This window comes from Argentina silus (assembly GCF_951799395.1).
Source record: "Argentina silus genome assembly, chromosome: 7".
Taxonomy (NCBI): Eukaryota; Metazoa; Chordata; class Actinopteri; order Argentiniformes; family Argentinidae; genus Argentina; species Argentina silus.
This window is the reverse complement of record NC_139661.1, coordinates 21,122,646-21,138,735: the sequence shown is the minus strand read 5'-3', so window position 1 is coordinate 21,138,735 and position 16,090 is coordinate 21,122,646. Positions and strand designations below refer to the sequence as shown.

The following is a 16,090-nucleotide window of genomic DNA, read 5'->3' as shown; positions in this document are numbered from 1 at the left end:
CCCTGTGATAGGCTGCTGGGGCAAACTGAATGTACCGCCAGGAAGTGACCCATAGGCACGTGACCGAGTGACGCTTCGGCGAAAGCCCCTGGTTTTATTCTAGGCGGAGTGAATAAAAGATAGGTAGGTTATTCGCCTTTGCTAGCCGTGTTTGTCATTGACATTTGGGTTCCGATATTTAAAGTTCTATTTAAAAGCTTAACGTGACATGTCATTTTCGGCTTATTTTCAGTGGGCCCTGAATAACTCAAATTGGTAAAATTGGTGTCTACTCCGAGCATTTAGTCTGATTAAAACGTGTTTTTTTGCTCTATTAGAACATCATCTCGACGCTAGCCAACAACATGGCTTGACAGCATGGCCTGACCAAATGACCTCACCTTTTACTTTGTTTTAGAATAATTGAGCCTAGTATTAGCTGACTGACACTATTGGCAGCGGTAAGCATTTTTACAAATAATCGAACTTTTAGACAATGAATGCGACTTGCATTTGTATGGCATATGTATCGGAGTGTATGTATATGGTGTAACTGTCATTTATTGAGAATTTTAAACTGGATGGAGGAGGCTGTATCCTCCCATGACCTGCTGTCAAAAAGCGCGTCGCAGCCGTGCGCTCTGCGGCATCGCGGCATACCGTTATCCTATGGTTCCTATAGAGGAGTCTGGTCTGACTCTGCTGACGCGGACGACATCTCCCCCTTCTGGTGCGTTTAGGAACTGCAGCTGTTCACCCGGAAGAAGACCCGCGAGGTCGCCATGGGGGGCAAAGTCAGTTCCAAAATGGCATCTGCCGGTCGAGTAGTACAGGTACGCTTGTCAAACTGGCCAATTTACCGTACTGCAACAACACTTGTACCTCAAGTGAGTAGTTTAAGATGTTCAACAGTCTATGTAGATTCATGTTTTCAAAGATGGTAATACATTAATGTGATTATCGCTTAATTTCAGTCCACAATCGGACAGGCTAACTACCCTTGCTAATGCCCTTGTGCGTGGAATTCCAGTGCTTCTTTAGCTAACTGCAGCTAGCTTATCTGCTATCTACAGGAGATGTCAGGAATCAGGATCAGCTAGACACCCATGTTGACAGTGGAGGTTTTTCTGTGTTTTCTGTAGCGATTTCCTTTCAAATGTCCTGTCCTGACTAACTGTCACTTTCACACACATCATTCATGGGGTTAGTCGTTGGACTGTGGCTTAAAATAGATACACCTTGCTAGTTAAGCAATAGAAGAGGGTTTCTCTTTCTGAGTGTGTTAAGCTATAATGACAAAATGCTGGTATAGCACCAAGTAGCCTAGTAGCCTTGGTAATGGACAACCAATGGTTGCTGGCCCAAACTGAACGGATCATTGATCTGTGTGTTGTCCTCTTGACTCAAGGCTGTGCGACCTCATGCTCCACTGATCAAGTTTCCCAACAGACAGGACATCCCCAGGCCGAATGGTGAGCATGCCGCTGTTCTCTGTGATGCTGTTCTAACGGCTATTGTTCTTTTCCAGCCACCCTGTAGTGCTTTTGCCCGTAGTAGAATTCAAATTCTATGGCTTTGCCCATTGAATACCAAATCCCACCCACCGTCTATGTTCTGTAGCTGATAGGAACACAGCTATGCAATTGTGCATTTTGTTCCGGCCTCAGCATACTGTGTTTCTGTTCAGCCTCCCTTTCCTTTCACTGGGAATGAAAAGAAACATACAGGATGCACTGATACGCAATGTTTTCTCCCCCCCAAAAAATAACCCTCTGTGTTTCTCAGGAAGAAAATAGTTTCATTCATGTGAATTATTACGAGCGGTGTAAGTTGGCTATTTAAATAATAAACAAATAAAAACAACCTCTCTCTATTTCAGTCCAAGAAGCACTGAGAACATTAGCAGCCAGCCTTCCACAGAGCTCTCCTAGTCCTCCTCCAGTCATAGCACCGCCGTCGCTATCCAGAACCCCGGGACCCGTCACCCGGATCTCCGGTACGCCAGACAGCCTGGCCACAGCCAGAGAGCTCCCCCAGAGGTACCGCAGGAGGCCACTGGCAGTAGAGGAGATGGACTACATTCAGGTGAGTGACTCACCTGACTCACCTGGTGTTCTGATGAGCAGCATACTGCTGGTGTTGTGTGGTATCTTTTACTTTTTCTTCTTCGTAAGAAAACTTACGTATGCTCTTTGTTTTCAGTCCATGTGATAATCCTGGTAGTTGATACATAAGGCTACACTCACGACACAATCTTTGTTAAAGAACTGTAGTAGGGTAAAACCATGTCAGAAAAGCCATAATAATAATAATAATAAATAACTATACAGGGCAGGGATAAGATTTGTGTTAAATGAGCATTGCTGTGGATAGAATAGCCTAGATGTGCTTTGGGATAATGTATTCGTGCTGTGGATAGAATAGCCTAGATGTGCTTTGGGATAATGTATTCGTGCTGTGGATAGAATAGCCTAGATGTGCTTTGGGATAATGTATTCGTGCAGTGGATAGAATAGCCTAGATGTGCTTTGGGATAATGTATTTGTGCTGTGGATAGAATAGCCTAGATGTGCTTTGGGATAATGTATTCGTGCTGTGGATAGAATAGCCTAGATGTGCTTTGGGATAATGTATCCGTCTATCTTTCTTTCCCCACTGGTATCATAATCTCACTGATGACTCTTCCTCTTGTGTGTTCTGTCTTACAGCGCGGTGGACCAGAGTGACACATCGACTCAGTCAACGCAACCAAAGTCCTTATCTCCGGAAATCAGTTTCTGTGTCTTTGCCAACTTTCGTTCCTCGACACAAGAGGACTGGCTGCCACACCTCATCAGATGTTATGCAGAATAAAATATGACATAATTCATGTTGAAAATGTACATATAAAGTTTATTTTTATCACAAGTTGTGATTGTGTAGATATAATGCTTGATTGTAACTTCATTTTATGGGACTATTTAATTGTCAGCTGTCATAGAAAAGAAAAAGCCATTAAAATATCGCATGATTTATTTATTTGTTAAGCATCCATCCCATACAACTCTCGCATATTTCAATGCTGGAAGGTTGATGTTGACATTTTTCGCATTTGCCAATACATTTGTCCATCACTACACCACATTGTTGTCCATGACCGAAGCTGCTATGTCGTATGTGTTGCACATTTTGATCTGTTTCACTGTGGCTGACACCATACCGGACACAAGGACCAGCCTGAGTTCCATCCAAGACTGAAGAAACTGAAGGCCTCGTCCCCCGGCTCTTTTAGTACAATGAATGGATTATACCGGCTGTCCGAGCACAGTGCTGAACTATACTGAAGTCTGTTGGATACACAGCAAGTTGGATAAAGAATGGCAGTGGATGGAATTTGTGCGATATGCTGGATATGAATGATTAAAAGAGTTCTTATGATATTTACTGTGGTGTAATGTTTTCATATTGAGGGGGCTTTCTTGCGCTAGAGTACCATGCACTTCACATTTGTGAAACAGTTAATCTTTAACACATTCCATATTGTTCGTATTGGCAGTCATACATTAGTTGTATACTCAGTCACCACAGAATGCATATCTTGTCAAGACTAGTGATATAGTGCTCTTCAGAAGGGTTTGGAGAGTTAGACTAGTGTTGCTTGACGCACCCAAATTGTGAGGAGACAACATTCCCAACCATTTTAGGTTATCTGTCCCAACACTTTCTGTATTTATAATGTACAGGTACTGTATTTATAATGTAGGGTTCAGGACAAAGCAACACACATTTAAAAACATTTATTGAATCTGAAGTGACATGAATACAAAAGTACAGTAACAAGTTGGTCCTCATAACTTTCACACATTTTAGTCTCGATGGAATGGAACTCATGTGAATATTAGAGTCATAGTTTCACTGACAGTTTGGCACCTGAATTACTGCTCTGACGAAACCATGGAAACAAAGAAAATAAAGAAGTGCCCTTATCTCCAGCAACTTCTGTTTTGTGCACATACAGCGCCCTGCCTAAGTAATGGAACAGTGAAGCATTTTTTCCTCTTTCTGCTCTACACTCTACACAGTGAAATCAGACAATTACTATGGAGTTAAAGTAGAGATTCTCAGCTGTTATTTGATGGTATTTGTGTACATATTGGTTTCACCATTCAGAAATTACACCACTTTTTAAGCATAAGCATAAGCAACATTGACTTGGCCAGTCAAGATCTTTCCACTTTTTGGCCCTGAAAAAACTCCCTAGTTGCTATGGCAGTATGTTTTGGGTCACTGTATTACTGTATGATGAAGCGCCATCCAATGAATTTGGAGGCATTTCCTTGCACTCGAGCAGACAATGTTTCTGTACACTTCAGAATACATTCGGCTGTTGCCGTCAGCAGTTACAATAACTTCTGAATGGCAAAACCAATATGTACACAAATACCATCAAATGAAAGCTGAGAATCTCTACTTTAACCTCACAGTAATTGTTTGTTCTACTTTTTGGAGTGTAGAGCCAAAATACAAAAAATGCTTCACTGTCCCATTACTTACGCAGGGCACTGTATTTTCCAGTGTTGTCACATTTGTACATTGATTGTCTAAAGCCTTCATAACGGGTATTCTTTGACTTAGATCAACAGCAGCACACTAAAGAGGATTTTCTTACGAAAGCAAGCGTTATACTTCATGAACAGCTGTAAAAACAGCATGCAGGTTTAAGCTATACATCACAATTTCACTGCATTACAAAAATAACTACAGCAATTTAACTATAAAACTGGTCATATCAAACAACCTGATAGGTATGAGCTGGGAACTCATAGAAGAGTGCATTGACACTTAAATACTGACAGTTAATGGATCGAAGACACAACTGGGCACACTAGATCATGTTTTAAAACAACACTGACCCATATTGCGGTACTGTAACGAATTCATGATAGATTCTAACAACAAGAAAAGTAATGTTAGGACTCAAGGGTGAGAGATGTTCTTTGAATCCCAATTTCACACTTGATGAAACTGTTTCTGCGTACAGCCTCATGAACTGAAAACCTTTCAAAACATTTTTGAACAGTATGATTTTCTGAATTACTATTGTCTACAGGATAGTCATTTCCTTCAAGACATTAATTCTTCTTTGCAAAGTTTTGAGAATGTCTGCCTTGATGGTCCTGCTAAGAGAGGCCTGTTAGAGAGTGTTTTTGCCAGTACAGACAGTCCAGCATCCACTACGACTTGTGTTGACACTACATATTATAAATCACTAATAATGGATGACATCCCCATATCCAATCCAGCAGACTGACATCATCAGATCAGACAGAGAGAGATCACACAGTCAGTCCTCAAAGGCAGGTAAGAAGTCAGCGATGGTGTCCACCACATAGTCAGGCACAAAGCTCTGGTTAGTGGAGTGACGACTGTCTCTGTACTCCTGGGCCTCCTCCATCTGTGAGATCCCTGTGAGTGTGAGCATGGTGTCCAACCCACAGTTGGCCCCAAACAGCATGTCCGTCTCCAGGCGGTCCCCCACCATCAGACACTGGGCCGGGTCCACTGGATGGAACTGACTGGAGATGCACTCAAACATGAAGCGGCTGGGTTTGCCGATCACCGTGGCCTTCCGGCCCGTGGCCACCTCCAGGGCTGCAGTGAGGCATCCAGAACCTGTCAGGGAGGGGGAGAGGGAGAGGGAGACATTTTCTAAATGTCAACATTATTCCTCATTCTCTCTCTCTCTCTTTTTCCTCACACAGATACAGAGAGACAGGTGTAGAGAGAGAGAGAGAGAGAGAGAGAGAGAGAGAGAGAGAGAGAGAGAGAAATAGAGATAGAGAAAGATAGATAGAGACCAAAGTAGCACCATACCAGGTAGTATCCTTCCATCTCGCAGCGGGTGCCAGGGGTCAGTGTCTGTGGTCAAAAACAAACAGTCCGGATCCCGCAAATAGCAGGAGGCTTTGGCAATTTTGAGGAATGTGAACTTATCATCATGTCCGACAAGAACCGCTTTGACATCTGGAGTTAGTGCGCAGTTGTATATAGTGGCGTCGGACGCGTCATCTTCATCTCCAACAAAAGGAATGCCAGCTTCCCTCAGCTCCTTGCGCACCCCTTCACACCCGATGACAAACACCTGGCCTTGAACCTGGGCGACGTCTCTCAGGTAAAGCGCCGAGCAATACGAGGAGCTGAAGATCTGCTCTTGCATTACATCAGTGAAGCCTAATCGGTAGAATTTATGCACATAATTCTCCCGCGGCCTAGTGCAATTGTTTGTAACAAAAAACACGTTTTTACCGTGCTTGATCAAAGAACTCACCACCTTCGGCGCGCCAGTAATAGCCTTTTCTCCGTGCCATATAACCCCGTCGCAATCGAAAAGGAAGAAATCCTTTTCTTCGAGCAGATTTCTTATTTGAGAGCCTCGAATCTTCCGACATCCTTTGAAGCCATACGCGCCTGCCATTCTGTTTCGCTTCTACGACAGCCTCTATCACTCCTTCATTCTATGATTTAACCTTCATGTCAAATGCAACTCGTGTTGGCTACCTCAACGACAGTGTGTTCAGTCACAATCTGACAGTCCTCGTATGGATGACACATCGTCAGCTGGATAAACATTGATGTCCGAACCGTCCCTTTCTGTCAAGACTAACCAATGAAACAGCAGCGTTTTAACCAATCAAATAAAGCCTTTTCTTTAGCAGGACCCTCGGCGACGATGTCGATTTAATGCTTTGCAACATTGTGTTACAATGCATCATGTAGTCAGTTATAATGGCTACATTTTACATGCAATAATAAACACAGTCTGTAATATGAGCGTGTAAAAAGCAAGCAAGATTCGCAATACTTTTTCCAGAGCTTTATTTCTGGATCTGTACACCATGTATTAAAGTACAACAGAAAATACAAAATAATGCTTAACAAAAAACAAAACAAAAAAACAATTCAGTGTTTATGTACAAATCTTATAAACAATAAAGATTTCTTCTTGAACATTTCTGATAGTAAATGTTTTGATTGTCTACATTTCTGGATATACATTTATGTTTTGTAGGTTTTATTTACAAAGGTGTTTTCTTTTCTTCAAAGGACTTGATCTTTTTTTTTTTTTTTTTTTTTTTCTCTTGAAACCACAACTGTTATAATTATTTTTCCTTTTAAACTTCAAAACACAATACAAAATATAAAAGAAATTAGTTTAGTGCTTGCTTACACACAAAAGTCTCATACCAGAGATTTCAGTAAAATATCACATTATGAGATTCAGGACAGGGTGTAAAATCTACATATTATTTTACTAGTCAATGGCCTTTACATTCAGACAGTTCTGCTGAGTCTTTGTACAAACCACTGGAAATAAATAGCACTGCACTTCTAAAGCTAGAGAGAGCGAGGAGGAACTACTGCATTTGCACAGTGTATGGTGGTGAGTGACTACCTCCCCCCATACCCACCAGAGCAGCCATCCCTTTACCATCAAGACAAAAAAAGACAACCATTTGGAAAGAAACCGACGTATGGAGAGAAAACAAAAAGAGATTATTTTACACGTATGATTGCAGACTTCAAATGCAAAAATTGGATAATAATATATTAATACGTCTTAGGTAAAGCCATTTTTAGTGGTACATTTTTGAGGATAGTCTCACAGCTAGCATGCATCGTTTAGCTGTCTCCCGCTAACGGGGAATACAGTCCCCCCCCAAAAAATGCAAATACCAAAAGTAAAAATTGGTAAAACGTAAAAACATGTCAGAATGTCTGTACATATCTACACATTATTGCCTTGTGACAAGGAATCAAAACTGAAGTCTTTGTATCAACACAGATTCACAAGTTTAAGAGGTCAATTAATAGATTTTCTTCAAGGCTATCTGCTAATTATTTACATGACAACGCAAATGTGAATAAACAAACAGCTGAGTCCTCTGATGTTTGCCATAGAAACAAAATGACTAGATCTAATCAAACCCAATGATCATATATGCAAGAAACCCATCTGTACATACACTGAATAGTGAATTATTGGATGGTACTGTATGTCTTTATGCAACTCTATGGACTTCTGCGGCGGACATTCAGAATCATGTACTGTACCCCTGAAACCAACTAATTATCCAACTCACAATGCATAGATAAATTAAGTAAACATTACTACTGCATCCATGTAACCGACAATGACCCTCCCAAAACTCTACAATTCACTAAACTAGTTAATTCAGTCAAGAGAAACAGAAGATTCAATCTCTGCGATCAAAACCCAACTGGACATGGAGTTCTGGACTGGATAACACAAGGCATCCTCTAGTAAGTGTAGAAATAACAGAAAAGCAATACAAAGTGGCTTTAAATAAGGAAATAATACTGGTAACAAGCTAATGTGGGCCTTTTAAGTACTTTCAAAATAGAGCTACGGTATACAGTTTAGAAACAAACCCCGCCCCCCCCCCCCCTTTTTGTTTTTAAGAGAATGATTATTCTCAGCTCAACTTGTATAAATTGTACTCAATTGGGCCAAATAAGACATTTTCATGATGTAGATCTCTTCAGAAGAAAGAGGTATTGGATAAGGAATGCGAGGACAAGGCAGTCTTCGTTTCTGTGGCTGAATTTACGATGTCATTGCAACCATAAACTAATCTAAACACATCAACATTTTGCAGTCACCAGGTCAAATATCGCCTTATTACAGGGTCAATACAAGATTACTGAGGGCATGTTGCAGATAATCTGATGGGAAAGTATGTCGAAGGCCAACTGAATGAGAATCTAGATACAAATAATGTATCTGCATTAATCCTTATTGTTTCACTCAATAACAATCAGCCCATCATACACGGGCTGATTAAATAAGCTTTACTCTTCAGAAACCCTCACTAGGACTGCAGAGAGAATTAACATTGGTTATGGTATCATTTCGCTGAAAAGTATTGCAAGTACTTTTAAGTTCACATGACAGTTTTGGCCACTTTGGACTGTTAAAAAAAAGTAAACAAACAAGCAGGCTAAGTACAATAACACAATAGCTTCCACAGGAGAAGGCATGAAGGGGGGGGGGGGGAACCAAACAGGACATCTTAGCGACTGAAGTGCTTCTCATTACGACTTTCACGGTTTCCACACCAATGACTGATGCTGTATTTAACCTAAAAACCAGGCGTTCGTGCAACCAATGCGTCACCGGTCTGCCCTGGCCTGGCTTTTGTAAGTACCTGTAAACACTGATTTAAAAAGTACCACTTCAACAAGTAAACAAACTAGCAACTAAGCAACTATGAAGGGAAACAAAAACCCAAGCGGTTTTTGGCAGCTGTGTTGAGTGGCAGGAACACGTCGCTCCGAAGATGTTGCGTGTAGAATGTGTGGGGAGGATGAGGAAGGAACAGCGCTCTCCAGCTGCAGTGTCCCGGCCCCACCGAACACGGACCACTGACATAAAACATCTCAGGACCGAAAAAAATAAATGGCTATATAAACTCTTGAGAAATCAAGATCTTTTGTTCTATACGAAAGACATCACTGATGTCATATTACACAAATAAAATCAAAAACAAAAAATGTATAGTCTCATATATATATATATATTTTATATATATAATATAATTAAACAAATCCAATTCTCCAGTGAGTGAGTCTTATGTACACGTAGGATGGTGGTTTTTAAGTGGGCGAGGGGGTCGTGGGGCAGAGGTCACTCTGACTGGAGCGCCGTGCTGTGCTGTGTGTGGTGCCGCGCGTGCGCCCCCATGAACTTGTTGGGCTCGCCGGCGGACGCCAAGCTCCCAAAGTCTGTAACCGACATGGCCATCTTGGCGCCCGTGATGCGGTGGTGCGTCGTTGTTCGTCGCCCCTCGAAGTCCACCCCGAGGTTGCCCACGGAGACGTCACTGATGAAGGAGTCGGGCAGCGCCAACTTAAGTCTCTTGGAGGGGCGCTCGCAGTCCTTGGCCCCGCACACCCCTCCCAGCTGGCCCAGGTCCGAGTGGTAGAAGCCGGCGTCCAGCATGTTGAGGCAGTCGGGGTCTCCTCCATTGGAGGGGAAGCCCAGGGGCTCCTCGTGGCTCAGGGACCCCCGGTGAAGACTCTCCAGAGGCGGAAAGCTGTACGAGTCCAGGCAGCTCACTTCCGCAGGGCTGCACACTGTGGCCACACTGTTACTCAGAGCTGAGGGGAGAGGGAGACACAGGTACCGGTCAGTACAGGTAGTAGAAATGCTGAGATTATAGATGTGCCCGGCAGTAATATTAGTACAGGTGCTATGTGGATGTTCAGTTGAGTAAAACAGGGGCTCAGGAAGTTTACTTAGTCCACAATTCATCCAATGAAGGGGTGTTAGTGGGAGTTGTAGTCTGAATCAAACTACATATTACTCATTTACACAAAGCTACAGATCGTTTGGTCCATTTTCTACGAAACGCCACCAGCTAGCACCGAGTTTACTCTTGACCCCTGAACCTTGCTGACCTGTGAGGTCGCTGGCGGTGATGGAGTTGAGCAGGCTGAGCTGCTGCTCGGTGGTGGGCTCCATCCTCCCTCCACCTCCTCCACCCGAGCACACAGAGGAGGAGCTGTCCACGGCCAGGCCCTCTGCCTCGTCCACCAGCCGGTCCATCAGGTCCCTGAGAGGCACAGAGACATGTTAACACACAGTACATATAGGGAGTGGGAAGGAAGGAAGGAAGGAGCGAGCACGCACGCACGCACGCACGCACGCACGCACGCACTCTTCACTAATGACTTCTGTATGGAGAGGTTCACTCACGTGACGCCAGGATAGCTGCTGTACTTCTTCTTGCCGAACCGATTCTGTTGAACAAAGAAATCAAAGCGCTCCGACTTTTTCCACATGTAGTAAAAGGCCACACATTCAGCCACTGTCCGTGTCTTGACCTGAGGGAGGACGAGAATGCACAAAGAAAGAAGGTGAGGACACAATTTCTACTTCAGAGGAAGTCAGTACCTCAGGATTACTACAAAGGAGCAGATTAGTGTGTGTGTGTGTGTGTGTGTATATTAGTGAGCATGTTTGTGTGTACCATATTGCACAACAAGTCACCACCAAAGACCCACCTTGTGTTTCTGTATGAGGTGAAAGTTCTTCTCGTATATCTGTAGTGCATGTTCAAAGTTTCTACATTCGTCTTCAGACCACGGTGGTGATTCTTCTGCAAAGACAATCAGAGGAAATGATTATTTACAAGAAAAATGAATAAAGTTAAGCGAATATATCTGGGATGGAGTTCTCAGACATTCACAAATCATCACTTACCCTTTGAGGATTTCGCGTTACTGCAATACCTCTCAAGTGCTTCATGGGTATTGTAGTTGCATTTCACCAGCTCATATAAAGCCTACATGGGATGAGATCAATAGGTAGTCAGATATCTGTCTTCTATACACTCTTTGCACCCCATACTGTTGCAACTGTGCCACCGTTTTGCTCTGTTGCTAGTGTTTTATATCAGATACACTAGACACTTTATTAGGAACACCTGTACACCTTCTCATGGTGGAGGTGGTGGAACACCTGTACACCTTTTCTTGGTGGAGGTGGTGTGATGGTGTGGGGAATGTTTTCTTGGCACACTTTGGGCCCGTTAACACCAATCAATCATCGCTTGAATGCCACAGCCTATTTGAGTATTGTTGCTGACCATGTGCATCCCTTCATGGCCACAGTTTACCCATCTTCTAATGTCTACTTCCAGCATGATAATGCACCATGTCACAAAGCAAAAGTAATCTCAAATTGGTTTCATGAATATGACTATATGAGTCACCGGATCTGAATCCAATAGAGCACCTTTGGGATGTGGTAGAACGGGAGATTCACAGCTTGAAAGTGCACCTGAAGTAGTAGCAGTAATTGCGTGATGCAATCATGTCATTCATGGACCAGAATCTCAAAGGAATGTTTCCAAGATCTTGTGGAATCAATGCCACGAAGAATTGAGGCTATTTTGAAAGCAAAGGGAGGCCCTACCCAGTAATAGTATATGTTCTCAAATAAAGAGCAAAGGGAGGCCCTTTGCTCTTTATTTGCTAGTATAGTGTTCCTAATAAAGGGAAACCCTACCCAGTAATAGTATAGTGTTCCTAATAAAGAGCAAAGGGAGGCCCTACCCAGTATTAGTATAGTGTTCCTAATAAAGGGAGGCCCTACCCAGTATTAGTATAGTGTTCCTAATAAAGTGTTTCGTGAGTGTACAGTACCAGTCAAAAGTTTGGACACACCTTCTCATTCGATGGTTTTTCTTTATTTGTACTATTTTCTACATTGTAGATTAATATTAAAGACATCAAAACTATGAAGGAACACATATGGAATTATGTAGTAAACAAAAAAGTGTTAAACAAACCAGAATGTGGTTTATATTTTAGATTCTTCGAAGTAGCCACCTTTTGCTTTGACAGCTTTGCACACTCTTGGCAAGGTGTGTCCAGACTTTTGACCGGTACTGTATCCATCCATCATGAGCACTGAGCATCATGAATCCAGGTCCTGTGTCAACTCACCTGCTCATGGTCTCTCACATGCACTCCTGCTGCGTCACTTCCTGTCCTCTCGTCTGTTGCCCGTGACGACGCCTCACACAGGAAGTCCCTCACCTTGCTCTCGGGCAACACTTCCGGGCTCCATAGCAACTGGTCGTCATCTTCGTACACTGCAGAAAAATCACAACCTTAGTACCTGGATTTTGTTCCTGTGTCTTTGTATCTCTTGAGCTAAACTAAAGCGCAAGTGCAACACCAACATTAATCAAGACATTCTGGACATACCCTTCTCACCATCGGCATAGTGACAGATGCGGGTAGGGACCTCAGCTTGGTGCTGCGACCCCACCATTATTTCCTGTGAAACGCAAACAGAAACATTGTTTTACTAAACACACAACTCTATCTATCTTTCACCCCCCCCCCCACCAGGACTATGGGGTAGCAGTTGTGGGTACATGTAGCACTAGGATGAGGTGACCCAATAAGGTTAATGTCCCTTATCTTAACCATTGATAGGTGGATAACTGACCTAAACCCAAAGCCTGAAACTAAAGCCAAAGCCTTTAAGAGGAGACAGGTCTTACCTTTCTGGACTCCTCAGGGCTGGGCCCATCCTCTTCACATTCGGACTCCTTATCACCGTCGTAGATAGTGTTAGCTGACAACGCAACAGCAGAAGACAGACAGGCGCCATTAAAACGCTTGCATTTACAATGGGCTCCTATGCTTATCAATTCATCATGTTATAAAAGATGGCGTCAATGTTCGGAAAGGAATAAATGCTGACAAAGCATTACGATGCTCGATGACCTTTTTACTGAGGGCAAAATATCAAATTTGGAGAGAATAAATTGCAATTTGAGAGGAATAGAATATGACTGAATTGAAGTGACTTACATCTAAGTGTTCTTGGGAAGAAGTCAGTGGCTTCGTGGGAGGTAACTGAGGGTGTGAGGTCATCAGCAGAGGACTGGGTCTCCTCTTCATAGTCCCCTGATAGCAGGTCCTTGGCTATCTCCTCCTGAGAAAGAAAATCACAGCAATTAGTAAAGCTTGGCAGCTCAGACTTACTGCAAAAATTTTTTAATAAAAAGCTATGATGATATGTAATCATTTGGACAGGTAAATATCAATATCACACTTTGGAAACAATATAAAAACACACACAAAAAAAACTCAAAACACATCCTTTATAAGTTGAAAATGTAATCGAACTCAAGTACACCTGGAAGCATAGAAACGACAGAGATTTTTCTCTCACTAAATAACACTTCCCTGCTTACCTTGTCTAAAGTCATGTCTGGTAGTTCGTCTGTCAGTTCACCAGAGGAGCTGTCCATACTGGAGCCGGCGGCCGTACTGACAGACGCCTCGTAGCGGTAGATGGCCAACAGCTCCTCCAGCGGCATGCTCCCCTCCTGGTAGAATACCGGCAAAATGACAGTTCAACTATTTCATCCTGGAGGCGCTCAGTGGCGTAGCACACTAAGGCGCATACCATATCATCGCAAGGTCCCTGGTTCGATTCCGGCCATCGACATATCCTGCATGTCATCCCTCCTCTCTCTCTCTCTCTCTCACCCATCCTTCCTGTCAATCTCTACTATCTCTATCCCAATAAAGCAGAAATGCCCTAAAAACATATATTTAAAAAAACTAAACAAAACAAAACTATTTCATCCTTTGTTACAGAATGGTATGACATTTGCTTTTAGTGACATCCTCACATTTAACAGACAGTGTGACAGTTGACTTGGACTTATTCATCCAAATCATATTTTATTAACTGAAATTTTCAGCACATACCAGTGGTGGTGTAGCAGGAAATAACTAGTTGATATACAGTGGTAAAAAAACCCTAAATTGACAATGACAAGGATGTGTTCATAAGTATGCCTTCCTCAAAAGAAAATAAACTATGTATTTCTTTGACAGTCTACCTTCTCCAAATCCGCGATCTCTGAGCTGAAGTTTTTCTCGCCCTCCAGTGACTCTTCCTCCTCCAAAGTCCTCTCATCGTCATACTCGTGGACTAGCATGTCTGCGGTGGGGTCGAAGTCATGATCTTCCGACGACAAAGAGCCAACTGAGGAACGGACAATCGTTTTAGATCCCAGATGAATGGCATCGTTATATAGGCAAGCCGTTGATAATGATGGTCAGGCGGCCACAGTTTGCCAGTTTATTGTCTATGTGCACTAAGCATCATCAATATTCTGTACAATTCCCTCTTTACAAAGAATAATGTTAAATTAAACTGATAGGCCTGTCATAATATAATCAAGAACATATTATGTGACATTTTCTTACCTGGGCTCGAACTCCCGAAGGAAGCCTGTTCAGAAGAAGAAAAACAAGACAAATTGAGCAATCATTATTCAAAAAAAATATGTGAATGCTATTGTGTTGATTGAAATAGTGCCTTTAAAACAGTTACATTTCTTTAGACTTGTGGGTCATTTTTCATCATAGTTCAGAATAGCTGGATAAATAAATAAATAATGTAGCGCTGCGTTTTTCCGCTACCTGAAACGCAGTCTACCCACAGATGAACCCCTACAGTCTCATGATAACATGGATGAAATAAAGTCCAGCGATATGACAACATTTGGGTGTGGCTCACAAATATTAGTAGCGAACTTGCGTTAGTGCACTGTCAGTCCCGAATTAGCGAGCAGGCTAAGCTTATCAACCCACAGCAAAGGCAGGAAAAAACATAAACAATCTTATCGTTTGCACGGTAACGTCAGCCAAGAACAATACATTGATCATATGAAAAAAGTCTGAAATTACACTTCAACGAAAATTAAACATAATCGCTATAAATAAAAAAATACATTTCTGCATATAATTTTTTCCACCACTAAATTGACGGATCAATCTACACAGTCGGCGTTAGCAAAACAGCTGAGAGCGAAAGCGGCCTTGTCGTGAAGGATGAGTCTAGACATTCAAACAATTTTAAGACGCATATTCCCAACAATTTTCACTCGAAACCACATATATAGACGGAAAAAACGTTAATCTACGCAATCGATTACATTTAAAGAAAAAGTAAGCAACACAGATTTAAAAAAAACCGATTTAAAAGCAGACGCTTCTTCCCTGTTTTCCCTCTTACCTCCGCCATATTGGTACCTTTAGGCTAATAAGCTGGTTCCAGCCCGGCGCCGAACCCGCTCCCGGAGCCAATCACAGATCCAGGTAACAGTTCTCCTCTTGACGTCTTTCAAACTGTGCACCATACCTGTCACAATCTAAATACGCTGGGATACTGTAGAAATAGATTTATTTATTTTGTGAAATCAAGAAATAGGTTTAAATAATTGTCAAACAATTGCGTTGGACCGTTTTGCATGAGTAGTAGGCTTAACCTCGAGAAAACACCTCAGACTGATGCAGTGAATTTTATTATAACAAGATCTCAGGCAGAAATTATTGATTAACTGCAATTCCCTATTATAAATATATATATTATATCTATAGAAAAAAAGAAATGTCGTGTCATCGTCTTACATTTTAAAGGATTTACCTATTGTCACACAATTCATTTAGATTTCTCGACTTTCGGTTAAAGGAACAGCAGGGGGCACAACTTGACTACAAATGTAAATGGAGT

At 42.3% G+C, this 16,090-nt stretch overlaps 3 protein-coding genes across 4 annotated transcripts; 1 reads left to right on the top strand and 2 right to left on the bottom strand.

Annotated features, from left to right (window-relative positions):
- The first annotated feature begins 117 nt into the window (after positions 1-117).
- Positions 118-3,402, top strand: kgd4 (alpha-ketoglutarate dehydrogenase subunit 4). 2 transcript variants are annotated; one of them, XM_083672709.1, is made up of 5 exons: positions 118-440; positions 720-812; positions 1,388-1,451; positions 1,859-2,064; positions 2,688-3,402. In XM_083672709.1, the coding sequence occupies exons 2-5, from the start codon at positions 762-764 to the stop codon at positions 2,703-2,705; spliced, it is 339 nt and encodes a 112-aa protein (XP_083528835.1). In that variant the 5' UTR covers positions 118-440; positions 720-761; the 3' UTR covers positions 2,706-3,402. The 2 variants fall into 2 exon arrangements, with proteins under 2 accessions (XP_083528835.1, XP_083528834.1); XM_083672708.1 differs by having other exon boundaries at positions 720-866.
- Positions 3,403-5,302: 1,900 nt separating this feature from the next.
- On the bottom strand, positions 5,303-6,433 carry LOC310807632 (chronophin-like; the record flags this gene model as incomplete). Its single annotated transcript, XM_083674183.1, has 2 exons — positions 5,303-5,631; positions 5,833-6,433. The coding sequence occupies 2 exons, from the start codon at positions 6,431-6,433 to the stop codon at positions 5,303-5,305; spliced, it is 930 nt and encodes a 309-aa protein (XP_083530309.1).
- Positions 6,434-9,518: 3,085 nt separating this feature from the next.
- Positions 9,519-14,802, bottom strand: mier3b (mesoderm induction early response 1, family member 3 b). The gene is made up of 12 exons (XM_083674057.1): positions 14,782-14,802; positions 14,412-14,557; positions 13,755-13,889; positions 13,369-13,492; positions 13,056-13,129; positions 12,754-12,826; positions 12,490-12,638; positions 11,243-11,324; positions 11,044-11,138; positions 10,736-10,863; positions 10,438-10,592; positions 9,519-10,137 (listed from the first exon to the last, which is right to left on the bottom strand). Exons 2-12 carry the CDS (start codon positions 14,508-14,510, stop codon positions 9,665-9,667), a joined length of 1,587 nt encoding a protein of 528 aa, XP_083530183.1. The 5' UTR covers positions 14,511-14,557; positions 14,782-14,802; the 3' UTR covers positions 9,519-9,664.
- Positions 14,803-16,090: the final 1,288 nt, after the last annotated feature.